This window comes from Myotis davidii, unplaced genomic scaffold (genome assembly GCF_000327345.1).
Source record: "Myotis davidii unplaced genomic scaffold, ASM32734v1 scaffold161, whole genome shotgun sequence".
NCBI classification, from domain to species: domain Eukaryota; kingdom Metazoa; phylum Chordata; class Mammalia; order Chiroptera; family Vespertilionidae; genus Myotis; species Myotis davidii.
The window spans coordinates 553,739-569,737 of NW_006291567.1; the positions used below are offsets into that span (position 1 = coordinate 553,739).

Below are 15,999 nucleotides of genomic sequence, written 5' to 3' on the forward strand. Positions count from 1 at the left end.
ACGTTTGTTCACTGTAGAGCAGAAAGGGTGTGAGGAGCACCGTGGGAAGATATGGGATGGAAAGGGAGAGGACTCTGAAGGCTATGGAAATGAGACCCCGGGGCTGGAGGAGAAGCCTAGGGAAGGACCTCCATCCCACATAGGGCTGCCCTCCCTCTGGGAAGAGCCCTTGTTGGCTTCTGGTCCTGTGGTGAGCGTAGAGGGGGCTGTCCTTGGCTTCTGTGACCCAGCAGTGTCAGAGGCCCCTGCTCTGTCATGAGGGGACTTTGAGCCCATCACACACCTCATCTCTGGTGCTTTCACCACTAAGAGTTTGTTGGCAAGAGGGGTCTAGTGCTGCCAAAGGCTTGAGAGCAGTTATTTTCTACCCTCAGAAAATACACATTCTCATGGTTCCAAGGCGTTACAGCCCTCAGAAGGCCTGTCCTTGGACCCCAGATTGAGAATGCTGGTCCAAGGAATACTGTTTTACCCCTGTTGTTAACTTACACTCAGCTAAATAATGTTTGTTGATAAATGAAGGTTTTAACCTTGGAAACTATTTGTGATTTTAGTAGTGATAGATAATTGAGATTATTTTTACTGTTGTGCCACTTTGTCTCTGAAGGGGATAATTTGATTTCTCATGTTTATTTGTTGGATGAAAGTAAACTAATAAAAGATTCTGATTTTCTGTCTCTCATTTTATTAGGAATAATCAGTTTTCCTGTTTTTCATCTCATGATGATAGCTTCCCAAACCATCAATATGTTACAAGTTCAAATTATAGAAAGTTTACTCAGACTCTTTACATGGTAAGATTGCAGTTCTAAATTTTTCATTTTTCTCCATTCTATCTTCCTCAGCTATATCTGTGTGTACAGGGATCACCAATATTTTTCATAATGTCTATAACTAATTGTTCAGTAAGTATGGGTTATAATTCTTTTGTTTAACATTAAGATTCTGTTGAGGCATATAATTATGACAGAAGAAATGGTCATCTCTTATTTGATTTAGCAGGATTTTATTGTACTTATTATATAACTAGCTTTCTTTACTTAAGAACAGTGTTATTAAGATATAACTTACATACCATGAAATTTACCTGTTTTAGGGGTATGATTTAATAATTTTTTGTAAATTTACCAAGATGTGTAACCATTACCATAATCCAGTTTTAGAACATTTTTGTGACCCCAGTAAGAGCCCTTATGCATGCTAACTTCTAATCTACTTTTTGTTTTTAAAGATTTGCCTTTTCATAGGGCAGTTCACAAATGGCAGCTGGCTTCCATAAGAGCAAGCAAGTGATGTCTAGAAAGATAGACACCAGAGTGTGTTTGTAACCTAATCTCAGCTGCAGTACTCTATTTGTAAGAAGCAAGTGCAGCCGAAACCGGTTTGGCTCAGTGGATAGAGCGTCGGCTTGCGGACTGAAAGGTCCCAGGTTCGATTCCGGTCAAGGGCATGTACCTGGGTTGCGGGCACAGCAACCCAAGCCCTGACCTCGAATGGAACCATGACCTCCTGGTTCATAGGTCAATGCTCAACCACTGAGTTGCGCCAGCTGGGCTGTGACTTTTTTTTTAACTGAGGAGAGAGGTAAAGGTATGAAAGGAATATTTGAGAAGTATAGACTCAAATGGAATAAAGAGGTTATAAGACTATTAGAGGGCTGGTACACAACATTCATACACTGGCGGCGGGGGGTAGGGGGTTCCCTCAGCCTGGCCTGTGCCCTTTAGCAGTCTGGGAGCCCTCAGGGGATGTCCAACTGACGGCTTAAGCCTGCTTCTCCCCACCCACTGCTGCACTCACTGTCAGCCTGGCTTGTGGCTAAGCAGCTGAGTGGCGCTTCCCCTGTGGAAGTGCACTGACCACGAGGGGGCAGCTCCTGGTGGTCAGTGCGCATCACAGCAACCAGTGGTCCTGCCGTTCGGTCAATTTGCATTTACCCTTTTATTATATAGGATTATTTTGGGGGAAAAGAAGCCATCTTTCAGAATGGGCCCTATCTTTTCTGTTCCCATCAAAAGGTTCAGGTTCTTTGTAGTTACTGTCTTAATTCTCTGACTTCTGATAGTTTCCTAGTCATGGTAGGAGCATTTGCTCAAATAATTGATCTGAGCAGCAAAACCTGCCTCCTACAGTGTTGAGAATTTGTTTTCTTATACAATGGGGATTCTAGCAACTCCTGATAATAATGGGTTGGTTTCTCTTCTGCATGCTTGAATAAATCCTACATTTTTAGTCCATTTTGTAAAAGTTACCCATTGTGTTATGCAGGAGTATTTTTTTACACTTCTCACGTTTGTGAATTAAACTAGCCCTTCACAAACTAGCATGGTTTATGTGAAGGAAGATATATATATGTTCCTATAGTTAAGCTACATGCTACATGTTTTGTGTTCTTAATCCTGTACATTTAAAATGGGTGCTTAATAATAAAATGAAGTTTTAAAAGTAAACTTTAACATGTATTAACCCATGCTAATACTTTTTCCACACAGGATTATACTATGGAGAGAAGCAACAACATTACTCACAAGGCATTTGAAGTTAAGAGAAAGCATCAAAAGAGAAGGGGCTTTAGACCTTATAAGGTATTGAGTGTTATTTTCCATTTAATTCTAGCTTTTGGTTTATGCTTTGAACATAATGCTTTAAGTAATGGCTAAATTCAAAGCTGTTTATAGTAGCTATATTCTTTCTGGACACTTAGAGTTAACTTTAATCAATTTAATGATGACTTCTTTCCTCAGGACTTGATTTTCAATTTTTTTGTAGCCAGTGGAACATTTTTACAAATATTACATGGAAATACAAATACATAAAAAAAATACACAGAATGGCTTTCAGTGGGGAGGCAGGCCAGGTCTCAAACCCTTCTTCTAAGTCTGTCCCTTTATCTCTAAGACAAAAGTGCATAGCTATAGAACCTTCTCCAGGATTTACAGATATAAAAAACCCTGCCCACAAATAGACATGCAGCCCTCAAAGGCCTTCTGGATCGACCATCAGAGAAAGTTTCTGATCCAGGAAGCTTTGTTAAAGATACTCCATCACATTATTTGTGTACAGCTATGTCTGATGTAAGTGATAGTTTTAATCAACCAGCATGTTTGATTATCCCGATAACCTCATCCCCCAAACGTAACGGATATGAATAGTAGTGTATTTCTCTTTTCTTGCTCTCAGAAGTTGAAGTGCTTTTTAAACCCACCTGGACTGATTTTCCTGCTTATGATAGGTACTTTATTCATATTTTTCATTCCACAGTGTTTTCCCTACCCCCCAAAAAAGAAGAATCTGAGGTTTTTGTGTGTGAAAGGAGCAAGCAGGCTGGACGGAGTAGTTAGCTCAGTAGGAAGTTAGTATGAGCAGAAAGATATTATAAACTGTCCTCAAACCATAGAGTAGGAGGGTAGCTGAGTGATCTGTTAATACCTGGCTTCTTGAGAGTCAAAATTTTAAGATGTCAAAAGATTTTTTCCACTGGTAGCAACACAATTAGTAGGCATTGAGTAGATAGCATTTTAGTCAATAGTTCACGTACCTAAACACACGTGTGACATTAGGTTTTCAAAAATAGCTATGGCCATAGAATATATAAACATGTTTTATACCATCTTTTAATGTCTTAAAATCATTAACTAAAAATGTGATGTCTGCATAGCTTTGAAACTCTGTCAATGGACTTTCAGATTTAAGTGCTTCCTACATGTTGTTCTAATCATTGGTCAGATAAAGTTGATTGTAGTCTTTTTCTACAGTTGTTATGAGTTCTTTCATGTTATCCTTCCTCCTTAATGAAAAGTTCATTGACATTAATTATAAATTTTTAAAAAATATATGCAATAATTTTCTTGACCATTCATTTGAAGCTGTGTAACATTTTATGATTATTTGGAAGTCCACAATCCTTTATAGTAAAATAGGAGGAGGAAATAATCCTTCCTAAGAAAAGGATTTGATTAAAATTTACTTTTTATATTGGTCCAATTACTTTGAATTGGACTAATTCAAAGCCAGAATTAGTAATCACCTTATGAGATATGTAACAGTGGACATTGTAAATAGTATGCAAGTAGTTTTAACAAAATTGCTGTCTCATAATTCTGTTTTACCTGAATTTTTTATAGTCTTAAAAAATAATTGGAAAATAGGTGTGGTTTATATACTTTTTATAAACTTATATACTTCTTTATGCATGACATACCCATTGTTAAATAATTGTGGAAAGAAGAATATACTTAGTTTTTATAATTACTCCATTATTATATACCATTTGTACATTTCCACATGGGAAACACAACAATTCATTGTCATTTTACATCTATTGTAATTTTGGGCAGTCTTTTTAAGTATAATTCTTAACTTGAAAATACTTGCTAAGGGAATTTTTATGTTAAAGAAAGATTAGTTTTTTCTGGCTAGGTGGCTCAGTTGATTGGAGCATTGTCCCGAGCACCAAAAAGATTGCAGGTTTGATTCCTGGTCAGGGCACATATCTATTTGCAGGTTTGATTCTCAGTCAGGGTGTGTTGGGGAGGCAGCCACTGGATGGTTCTCTCTCACATTAATGTTTCTCTCTCTCCCCCCGTCCCACTTCCTCTCTCTCTCAATTCAATAAAAACATATCCTTGGTTTAGGATTAAAAAAGAAATATTGGCTTGAAGGTACTGACAAGAATAAAGTTAAGAGAGTGTTTTTATTCTTACATAGACGTTGATACTTAATGCCTTCCCTCAATTTGTGATTTGATATATTTCACTATGAATAAGAAGGAAAATTTCAGCTCATTAGAGGTTTTGGAAGTTGTATTTTTCTTAGCGTGATCAATTTCAAAATTATTTAACTTAATGGTTTTAAAAATGGTTTTATGTGAATTTGTAAATTTTTATATAACCCTTGGCCAGTGTGGCTCAGTTGTTTGGAGCATCATCCTGTATACCAAGAGGTGACGGGTTTGATTCCCAGTCAGGGCACATATCCAGGTTGCAGTTTCCATCCCTGGTCTGGACATGTGTGGGAGGCAATTGATCAATGTCTCTCTCTCTCTCTCTCTCTCTCTCTCTCTCTCTCTCTCTCTCTCTCTGTCTCTCTCCCTCCCCTCCCTTCCTCTCTTTAAAATCAATGCAAAAAGTTTTTAAAAAATAAGCTAGGAAACTAGTTTGAGAAAAATGTACTTTATTTCCATCATTAACCTCTTCCCTTTTAATATTTGTAGTGGCTAGAATCAAGGGCAGCTCTAAATACCAGACATTTTTCCATTTCTTACTCTAATAAAGTAGATTTGGAAGCTATAGTTTTAAGATTTAATTATTTCTTTCCTTTTCAGGCCAAGTTTAGAGGTGGCAGGCTGAAGCCCTATGGTAAATCAGGCCTAGTAAAGAAGAGCTTGAACATTCAGGCTAAATATCAGCGTTTACGGTATGCTGGTTCAAAGGGATTTTTCACTAAAAAATACAGAGAAAGATTGCTGAGGAAAAGAAAGGTTAGTTGGATTATGATTCATTAAAAATACTGAGTGACTTTGGAACTCATAAATTATCTCTGATTAATAGATAAATTGGGTTTTTAATTTAATTTGACTTGGGAAACAACCTAGGTTTCAAAAATACTCTTATTGTATAATAGTTGCAGAAAAACTTCAAGGAGCAGTGGTAATAGTGCTGTGAGACTGTTTAATCTGAAAATGCTTTTAGCTGTTATACCTCAAATATTTTAAATATAACAGCTGTTGAAACTTTTTACCTTAGAATATCTCCTCTATGATTCATTTTTGAAATGGAAATTCAGGTAGACTTTTAACTGATATATTTTAGCCTTATAAAATATGAATTATCTAAGTACCAAAAAATATTGAACTGACTGTAGAAAAAGGGTACATAATTGCAAAATATGCTAACTCTTCATTTTCCCCTACTCATATATGCTTTATTTTGATAAAATATATAAAAAATTTACCATTTTAACCATTTTTAGGTATACAATTCAATGGTATTAATTACATTCAGAATGCTGTGTAAGCATCACTACTTTATGCTAACTCTTCATGCTAATAAAAAGTTTCTTGCTCTGCTGGCATGGCTCAGTGGTTGAGTGTCAACCTAAAAACTAGGTACAGTGATGGCGAACCTTTTGAGCTCAGCGTGTCAGCATTTTGAAAAACCGTAACTTAACTCTGATGCCGTGTCACATATAGAAATTTTTTGATATTTGCAACCATAGTAAAACAAAGACTTACATTTTTGATATTTATTTTATATATTTAAATGCCATTTAACAAAGAAAAATCAACCAAAAAAATGAGTACGCGTGTCACCTCTGACACGCGTGTCATAGGTTCGCCATCACTGAACTAGGAGGTCATGGTTCGATTCCTGGTCAGGGCACACGCCTGGGTTGTAGGCTTGATTCCTAGTGTGGGGCATGCAGAAGACAGCCTATCAATGATTCTCTCTCATTATTGATGTTTATATCTCTCTCTCCCCCTTTCCCTTCCTCTCTAAAATAAAGTATATTTTTAGAAAAGTTTCTTTACTTGATCATTTGAATTTCATACTCTTTTAGTTGTAGATAGATTTTATTTAAATTTACCATATTGGTATTTGAAAATACAGCATCAATATGATATAAAATTACATGCTACATATTATATTTTAAAATGAGAATAATAGAATTATATCAGTTAAGGGAGGTTATTTTGTCAATATTTTTATTAATCTTTGTTAATAATTATGGAAGAATATTTTCTTCTGGGAAATGTCTGTATATTTAGTGTTGCTATCCAATAGTCCAACTGTGGTTTTATAAATTTGTTAACCATAAATGTTTCCTTAAATATTCATACCTGTGAAGCCTTTACACTGAGCTTGCTTAGTGGTTTTAGTAAAACTTGTTTTTTAAAACATGGATCAATAGAATGGAGTTTACAGCTGATTTTTTTCAGTTTTGAAATTAGATATATCTTCTGAACTTCTCTCACCTCCTAATTTTAATTGAGCACCTTAGAAGAGGTTTCTAATTTCACTGTGTATGTCATCCTAGGTGTTATGAAAGCCATCTTTCCTTTAAAAATGGAGTGAAATTGCTATAATTTTCCCCTCTTATACCCCTCCCTGCTGTTGGACTGAGGTGCTAGCTTCTCTTCCTGACTTGTGTGGCAAATTTCTTTGCAGCAGATCTTTCTACATATTTATCCCCAATCACAGGTGGCAGCTTGCATGGTCTCAGGGAAGCTAGTCATTGATTTCCACTTGAGGAGGAAGGCTGAAGCAAGCCTTTCCCTTAACTTTATGGTTGAGTTTCAGGTACATGTTATGTGTTTCTCTTCTGTTAGTTCTTTGCTGAACTTTGAGTGTTAGCTTCATTCAATTCCATTTTTACCTCTATTCTTGCCATGATTTGGGGCTCCTGGGCGATTACTTGACTGCTTGCCTCAGCCAATGCTTCCTATACACTCATTGGACTTGCTCCATTTCATCATTCTTGTTTTTGCCTCACCTTGCCCTGTTCCTACCGACCACCCAGTTCTTCCAGACCACTGACCTCGCTTAGCAGCAAATAGAAACCAGACGTCAAGCCTTCATCTTAGGACCTGATGAGTGTGTTCTAGAAGGAGCCACAGCCTGATATAGGTCTCTAATCTTTAGGGCTTAAGCTTTTTTAAAAATGGTGTGTGTTTTTTAAATATATTTTTATTTATTTTAGAGAGAGAGGAAGCGAGAGGGATAGAGAGATAGAAACATCAATGAAAGAAAACATTGTTGATCGGCTGCCTCCTGAACGCCCCCTGCTGGGGATCGAGCCTGCAGTCCAGGCATGTGCCCTAACTGGGAATCGAACTGTGACCACCTGATTCATAGGTTGATGCTCCGTCACTGAGCCACACTGACCTGGCTTTTTGTGTTATCTAAAATGTAGCAGTTATGGTTAATGGCCAGTGCAGGTCATTGGCCCTGTCCTGTTGCCTTTCACTGCCTTTTGAGTATGTTAGAGGTGGTCCCAATACACTGAATTAAAAAAAAATCAGTGTCTTCTATTGTTTTTCTTAGACATAACCCTCTGGATGCTGCTTCATATATCTTTGTACCGTAGCTACTTTGACATGGGTTTGTTCAGTCTGCCTATTGTCAGTGCCTGCAAACAAGCCACAGCCAGGCTTTTATAGATTGTGTTTGAACAAGGCATAACTCTACAAGTATGGCATGAAGTCAGGCTTCCTACTATTAGCACCCTACTTAATATCAGGGCTCCACACTCTCCTGACCTTTAGGAAAAGTAATGAGGCATTGCAGCAGCTCTGTTTCTGCCAAGGTCTTAAGGCTTACTGGGTGTTAGAGGTGTGTGTGTGGATGTTTTTTAACATATTTTCGTTCTGGTTAGTGGGAACCAAGGTACTTAAGGCTTACTTGGCCTTAGAGCTGTCCCAGTAGTATTGTGCTGAAACCCCATTCTACGTGTATAAACTGATGATTTAGACCTATTATTCCATTTTACCTCAACTTTCATGCCCTAAAGAAAAGAGGTAGAGGCCTGGAGTCTTTGGTTTCTTCTAATGTTGCTTGCTTCCTCTTTCTCTTAGATTAGGGGCACTTTTGCTCAAATGGGTTACTGGGTGTAAGGTACCATTTACATCACTTTTCATCCCAAGTCCAGCATTAGAGGGAACTTTGAAGCTACTGTCCTGGAGAGAAACCTTAGTCTGAGCAGCAATTGTTCACTGCTTTGTCTTTTTTGCCCTAATAGGAACTTCATTCTTTTCATTACTAGACCACCAGCTAGATTAATTAAGGATGTGTCATCAATTCATTAATCTAGGTACTCTAGACTTCTTCTCCCATGCCTCAAAGTCCACCAGGAAGGTTTCGATTGATCTTGTCTGGACTTCTCACTCCATCACAGTATTGAGATTGCCGGGCTGATCATTCATGGCGTGGCAGTCTTGTGACACTCAACTGTAGTGCGGTTTGGTTACTGTGCATCAGACGTGCTTCCTGTCTCCTATGTCCTCTTGTCCCACTAACCAAAACAATTGTGGCTTCCCTAAAACCACCTTGGTTCCCCAGCTGCCTACAAAGTAGTAAGATTCCCAAGCAGTATTAGGAAAGTACAGAACTGAAATTCTTTCTCGTCATTCATCATGCACTTGTCATATCAATCCCATCCTGGCAACCAAATTCCCTTTTATTGCACCTCTTTTCTATTGGATTCTGGGCTTAGGCTGAAAGATAAAGGGGTTGGAGAAATGTCTGTTACCACCTGAAATAAGGCTGGGCTTTTTAAAATATATATTTTATTGATTTTTTTACAGAGAGGAAGGGAGAGGGATAGAGAGAATCAGAAACATCGATGAGAGAGAAACATCGATCAGCTGCCTCCTGCACACTCCCTATTGGGTATGTGCCTGCAACCAAGGTACATGCCCTTGACCGGAATTGAACCTGGGACCCTTGAGTCCATAGGCTGACACTCTATCCACTGAGCCAAACCGGTTAGGTCAAGGCTGGTCTTTTTAAAAATATATATACTTTTATTGATTTCAGAGAGGAAGAGAGAGGGGGAGAGAGATAGAAACATCAATGATGAGAGAGAATCATTGCCTGGTTGCCTCCTGCATGCCCCACACTGGGGATTGAGCCCTGACCAGGAATTGAACCCTGACCTCCTGGTTCATAGGTTGACACTCAACCACTGAGCACACTGGCTGGCTGGGCAAGGCTAATCTTTTATCCACTATCATTCACAAGTGCCCCTCTTTTTTATTCTCGTCTCATCACAAAAAGTTTGCAGAAACTCTTGAGAGTCAGACTATGTAGCAGAATAGGACAAAGGACTTAGCACGAATTTATGAGGCCACCTCTGGGAACAGTGTCTCTGAACACTCAGCAGCTGTGCATTTGGTTAGGAAGACCTGGAAGTCCTTAGCATCAGAGATTCTCCAGCAGTCAGTCCTCAGGGGCCTGTCAGCTGGGTACCTATCAGAGCTCTGTCTGTGGCTGGGAAGGGGAGAAAGGAGAGAGCATAAAGATGCTGCAGGAAGGAAGTTACAGACTGGGACTTAAGGCTTTTTGAGTTGAAAAAAACCTTGAAAGTCATGGAGTACAAAGATTAGAACAGGAACCAAGATCAGACAAATGAACAAAAATCAGTTATATACCTGCTCTGTCCCTCAAACTGAAGTGTACCAGGATGCAAAAGTGTTGCATGGGAGCATCCTCTCCTTCAAACATTTATGATCTTGAGCCTCCAGTTTCACTATCTACTTCTCTGCCTTACTTATTTAGTGATTTGTTTCTTCCATGCATCCTTAAAAAAATTCACGCATTCCCTAGTGTTATATTCTTTTTAAAAATATATTTTTATTGATTTCAGAGAAGAAGTGAGAGGGAGAGAGAGTTAGAAACATCAGTGATGAGAGAGAATCATTGATTGGCTGCCCCTTGCACGCATGCCTACTGGGAATCGAGCCCACAGCCTGGGCATGTGTCCTGTCTGGAAATCAAACTATGACCTCCTGGTTCATAGGCCAGTGCTCAACTACTGAGCCACGCCAGCCAGGCCCTAGTGTTATATTCTTTATTCTCTTCGTTTATTCCTTGTTTATACTTGCCTTGATTGCCCTCATTTTTCCCAAGGTTTTAGCCATCACCTCTGGTGATGTCTTCAGCCCTAACTACTCTCCAGAACCCCAGATTTCCAGCTGCCTTCCAGATACCCTCACTTGGATGTCCTGAAAATGCCTCAAATTCAGCATGTTCAAAATCAAACTTGTACTGACACATGCTACAGCATGGGTGACCCTTAAAAACATGGTGCTAAGTGACAGAAACCAGTCACAAAAGACCACACTGTATGATTCCATCTATAGGAAATGTTCTTAATAAACCAAGCCATAGAGACAGAAGGTAGCTTAGTGATTGCTAGGGACAGGGAGGTGTTAAGGAGAAATGGTGTGTGTGTGTGTGACTATTAAATGATACAGCATGTTTTTTTTTGGGTGGGGGTAAGAAATATTCTAAAACTGATTACGGTGATTGATGGTTGCACAGCTCTGAATACACTAGAAAAACTTGCATTGAACACTTTAAATGGTTGAACTATAGAGTATATGAATTACATCACAGTAAATGCTGTTAAAAGTAAAATCAAATTGACTCTCCTCCCCAGACCATTGGTTTTCCCTCGTGGTCCATAGCTTCTGCAGCTACCAGCCATAGCAGAAACTTGGCTCATTCATCCTCTAGTCCTCCTCCCAACTTCAGCCATTCCAAGTCTTCTTATTTCTATGACTCATTTATTCTGTAATTCCACTCATTCCTTTTAATGGCTGCGTATTATTCCTCTCTATGGATGTATTACTTATTTCAGTGCTTTTCAAACTTTTGCTTACATACCCAAAAATTTTGAAAAATTATTAACCTTGTTGCACATGTTCAGTTTGGTATCTAATTTTTTATTATAAGTTTAAATTGTTATACAGGATATACTGTCTGGCATATTATAAACTAGAGGCCCAATGCACGAAAAATGTGCAAGGGGCTTGGCCCTCGCAGCCCTGGCTTTGTCTGGAAGGTTGTTTGGCTGTCTGGTCTAATTAGCATATTACACTTTTATTATTATAGATACTGAGTCTTAAATAAAACTGTTACATCATCTCTTCAGTGGAACCTGCCTACCACAGGAATTTGATCACTAGCATCATCCATTTAAAAAGATGTACAAACATGCTCTTTTAACAGTGGCAATTTTTACAACATTCCTTTTTTGCCTTGAATTTGGATTTTATTTCATTTCCCCCATCAACTTTTTTTTTTAAAGTCTTTTACTGATAACCAAATCAAGTTTGACATAAAATGTTAATAATTGATTTCTGTGACTATTAGGTGTTAAATATTTCTCCTGGATTGAGTTAACATTACTGTTGATCGAAGTAGCATAAACGTATTGCAGATTTTATTAAGTATTGATTAGACACAGACATTTTATTAGAAATGTATTTCTCTTTTTAATTCGTTTATGTGTTCATAGATGAATAATACTTATTGCTACTAGAATAATATAGTTTTCAAGTATACATTCTAATTCTATTTTTTCTTTTTATAGATATAAGTCCTAAGAAACCTTATTTATTTGATTGTATAGATGGGAATGAAAGGACTTTTATTATAGCAATACCACTCGGTTCTTTGGACTCACTTTGAATTATAGGTCAGAAAAAATTATTTAGTGATCTATCATCAAAAAGTATTTTGAGTGTTTCACTGACAGCTCAGTTTTTCCTCTTTCTGTTTTATTAAACAAAAGCAAAGAATCAGAAACCATCGCATGGTATTTATTACTAGCTGCTAGGGTGGGTTCTTTTTTTCACACTATCACCACTATTTCCAATTGCCCCCTTTTTTTGGTGGGGGGTCTCCAGGTAATGCAAAGTAATCAGATTTGGGATAAGAAGGCATATTTTTCTTGTGCAAAATGGGAGGTAGGACATCAGACTTAATGAGATGTTCAGGCAGGTTAATTCTGGAAAGCAAGCATTGGGAATTTGAAGATCTGGAGATTAATTCCCTCCAAACTAGTTGTACCCGCATACTCCTTGCAAAGTCTTTATATACCCCTAAGGATATGTATAGCACCTTTTGATGATTGCTGATTTCCTTAACCAAGACTCTGTTGATGACTTCTGGATAGCTTACAGGTTTTCATTATTTTCAGTTAATACCATGGGGGATATTGGTGCTTTGGTACCTTGCCATACTGCCTTCATTTCTGCTCTCAGAGAGGTATATGAAGAGGCCTGTTTACCTACACCCTCTCGCCAGCACTCCACATCATCAATCAGTCTTTATTTGATAGCAGAAAACAGTTCTCATCTGCCTTTCTTTGATTATTAATGATGTGACTATATTTTTATGAATGTATTGGCCATTTGTATTTCTTCCCTCAATTTCCTTATTTCTATGCTTCCCTGGCATTTCTGTCAAGGGGTTGATTTGTAGGAGCTTCTGATTTACTGAGGCATTCATCTGTCATGCATTTGGTGGTATTTATTTGATGTTTGTCAGCTGTTTGTGATGGCTTTTATGTTACAGAACTTGTAAATGTTGGTGAATCTGTCAAGTGTCATGCTTATGCTTATAAAAATTCCTTATGGTTTTTTAAAATAACTTTAATGGTTATGTTTATGGTCATAAAATTTAAACATATAAATATTTATTCCATTTAGAATTTACTTTTATGATATGATGTGAGGTCAGGATCTCATTTTTTCTCCTGTGAGTAGTCAGTTTTTCTAACATTATTGAATAATTTGTCCTTTCCCCACTGATGGAAAATGCCACCTTTACTGTATGCTATATCCTTATGTATTCCCGGTCTGTTCCTAGACTCTTTGAAACGTCTAACTTATTTCCTTGCCTCATGATTTGCTTATTCTATTCCTTCACTACTAGCACAGTTGTCCCAAGACACAGGTTGAATTGTATCACTCTTGTGCAAGCACCTTCCAAAGGTTTTGTTCCTACGAAAAAAGAGACTAGACTTGTTAGGCAGGTCCTGCCTTAAGCTACCTTTCTAACCACATTTCTCCATGGGCCCTCTGCTTTTTGGAGCATAACATATGTTTTCACATATTTGTATCTTTGTGCCTGCTGTTTTCTCTTGGCTAGAAATAACTTCCAGCTCCCACCTTTTTTGTTTAAATCCTGATTTCCTTTTAAGATCCACTGTAAAGCCTTACCAAACCCCCTCCCCTCTTTAGCTGCCCTTGCATTTGATTTCTAACTGTTGCTCTTACTAAAAAATACTTTTTATTTCAGAGAGGAAGGGAGAGGGAGAGAGAGACAGAAACATCAATGATGAGAGAGAATCATTGATCAGCTGCCTCCTGCATGCCCCCCACTAGGGATTGAGCCAGCAACCCAGGCATGTGCCCTGACCGGGAATTGAACTGTGGCCTCCTGATTCATAAGTCGGTGCTCAACCACTGAGCCACTGCTGGCAGGGCTCTAACTGTTGCCCTTTACCTTCCCATTTCTCCATATAGATGGTCAACTCCTTAAGGATAGTGGGCACCTCATTAGTTTTTATATATTCCCCTATTGCATTTCATGTAGTCTATCTTTGGAAAATGCTTGTTGAATGAATCAAATCTAATCATACATGCACACACACAACACATACATACATAACACTCATATAAGCACATCCATCCATAACTCTAAAAAATTAGTGAACAGCAGCCATTGTGTCAGAGGACCCCAAGACCACCCCCAGGTTCACCCTTGGGAGGACGCCGAGGACTCAGCATTTAGTGACACTCGTGACTATGATGTGTTACTGTTGAAGGCTGCACAGCACAGTCAGCAAAGGAAATTGGTACCTGGGCAAAGTCCAGGGGACACCAGATGTAAGTTTCAAGAGTCCGCTCCCAGTAGAGTCACAAAGAACTTGCTTAATTCCCCTAGCAATGAACTGTGAAAACACATGTGAAATGTTGCTAGCCAGGGAAGCTTGGTAGAGACTCAGTGTTCATTGGGCTTATTGGGAGCTGGTCACGTAGGCACCCCCTGCCAGACATACTCGAATTCCAGACTCTCACAAGGAAATCAGGTGTTCAGCATAGACTTTATTATTTGCATAGTTTAGACCAGCCGTGGGCAAACTACGGCCCACCGGCCGGATCCGGCCCATTCGGCTGTTCTATCCGGCTCACGGAGCCGAAAGAGCAGAGGGTTCTCTTGCTCCCCCCTCCGCTCCTTCACCAGCAGCAGTGTTAACATGTATTAGTTCACACAAACATTCCATCCATGCTTTTGTTCTGGCCCTCCGGTCCAGTTTAAGAACCCATTGTGGCCCTCGAGTCAAAAAGTTTGCCCACCCCTGGTTTAGACACTCATCAGTGGTGGGAACCTTCCTGAAATCTAAGTTTCCAGATGCCAGCCAATGGCCAACCTTGTAAGCAGGCCTTTCAAAGGATAGCAGTTAGGTATACTATATTAACTATTTGCTGTACAACCATACTTTTGAAGACGTGAATTTCACAGGTGGTAAATACCTAAAGAGAGGAGGAAAAGGTCAACATGTTAGGAATGGTGAGTATGCTAAGTACTTTGATTTCTACTCTCTTCACAGATGAGGTAGATTATGAACTGAGCCATGGAGAGGAGCAGGACATAGAAGGGACTATGGCCAAAGATCCATGTTTGGCAGTAGAATGTAGAGTTGGGTAGAGAGATGGGTGTACAAACTATAGAGGACCTCAAAAACTGGGTAAAATAGGATGCGATGTGGTAGTAATAGGACATCTTCCTCGACTAAGGAGAAAGTGGTACTTGATGATTGCTTGGTAAGCAATGGGTAGGCAGGGTTATAGGGAGGATTTGAGATACAGGAAGACCAACAAGGGGACATTTTCAATGACATAAGTGTCAAGTTATAAAAATCTAGCCGAGGGTGATGCTTGTTTAGCTAGTTCAGCATTCTGCTTAGTTAGGTTTTCAAAAAATTGGAAGAATGGAGGGATTAATCCAAAAGGTGGTATAGAAGAAGCTATGTCAAAGGTGAACATGATTCAGAATAACTGTATGTTCTTCTTTGTTAATCCTCACTGAGGATATTTTTTCCACTTTTTTTTTTTTTTTAGAGAGAATGGGAGGGAGGGGGAAGAAGAGGAAGAGAGAGAGAAACTTCGATGTGAGACACATTGATTGTTTGCCTCCCGCACATACCCCGACTGGGGCAGGGGATTGAACCTGCAACCCAGGTACATTCCCTTGACCTGGAATCGAACCTGTGACCCTTTGGTGCGTGGGCTGACACTAACCACTGAGCAGCACACTGGCACTAGCCAGGGCTAATTGTACATTTTTTTTTCCACTTCGTACTTTTTTTTTTGCAGGATACTATTTTATTTTTCAATTATAGTTTACATTCAATATTATTATTATTTTATTATTATTATTTTTTTTAATTGCTTAAAGTATTACAAAAAGTATTACATATGTCTCCTCC

General features: G+C 38.8%; 1 protein-coding gene across 2 annotated transcripts in view; it reads left to right on the plus strand.

Moving 5' to 3' along the window:
• Positions 1-15,999, plus strand: part of LOC102770778 (chromosome unknown open reading frame, human CXorf23) — a 50,718-nt gene that overhangs the window by 30,593 nt on the left and 4,126 nt on the right. For both annotated transcript variants that reach the window (XM_015564874.1, XM_015564875.1), the window contains exons 9-11: positions 692-794; positions 2,493-2,585; positions 5,324-5,479. In XM_015564874.1, coding sequence (XP_015420360.1) covers positions 692-794; positions 2,493-2,585; positions 5,324-5,479 — 352 coding nt within the window. The remainder of the gene's footprint in view (positions 1-691; positions 795-2,492; positions 2,586-5,323; positions 5,480-15,999) is intronic.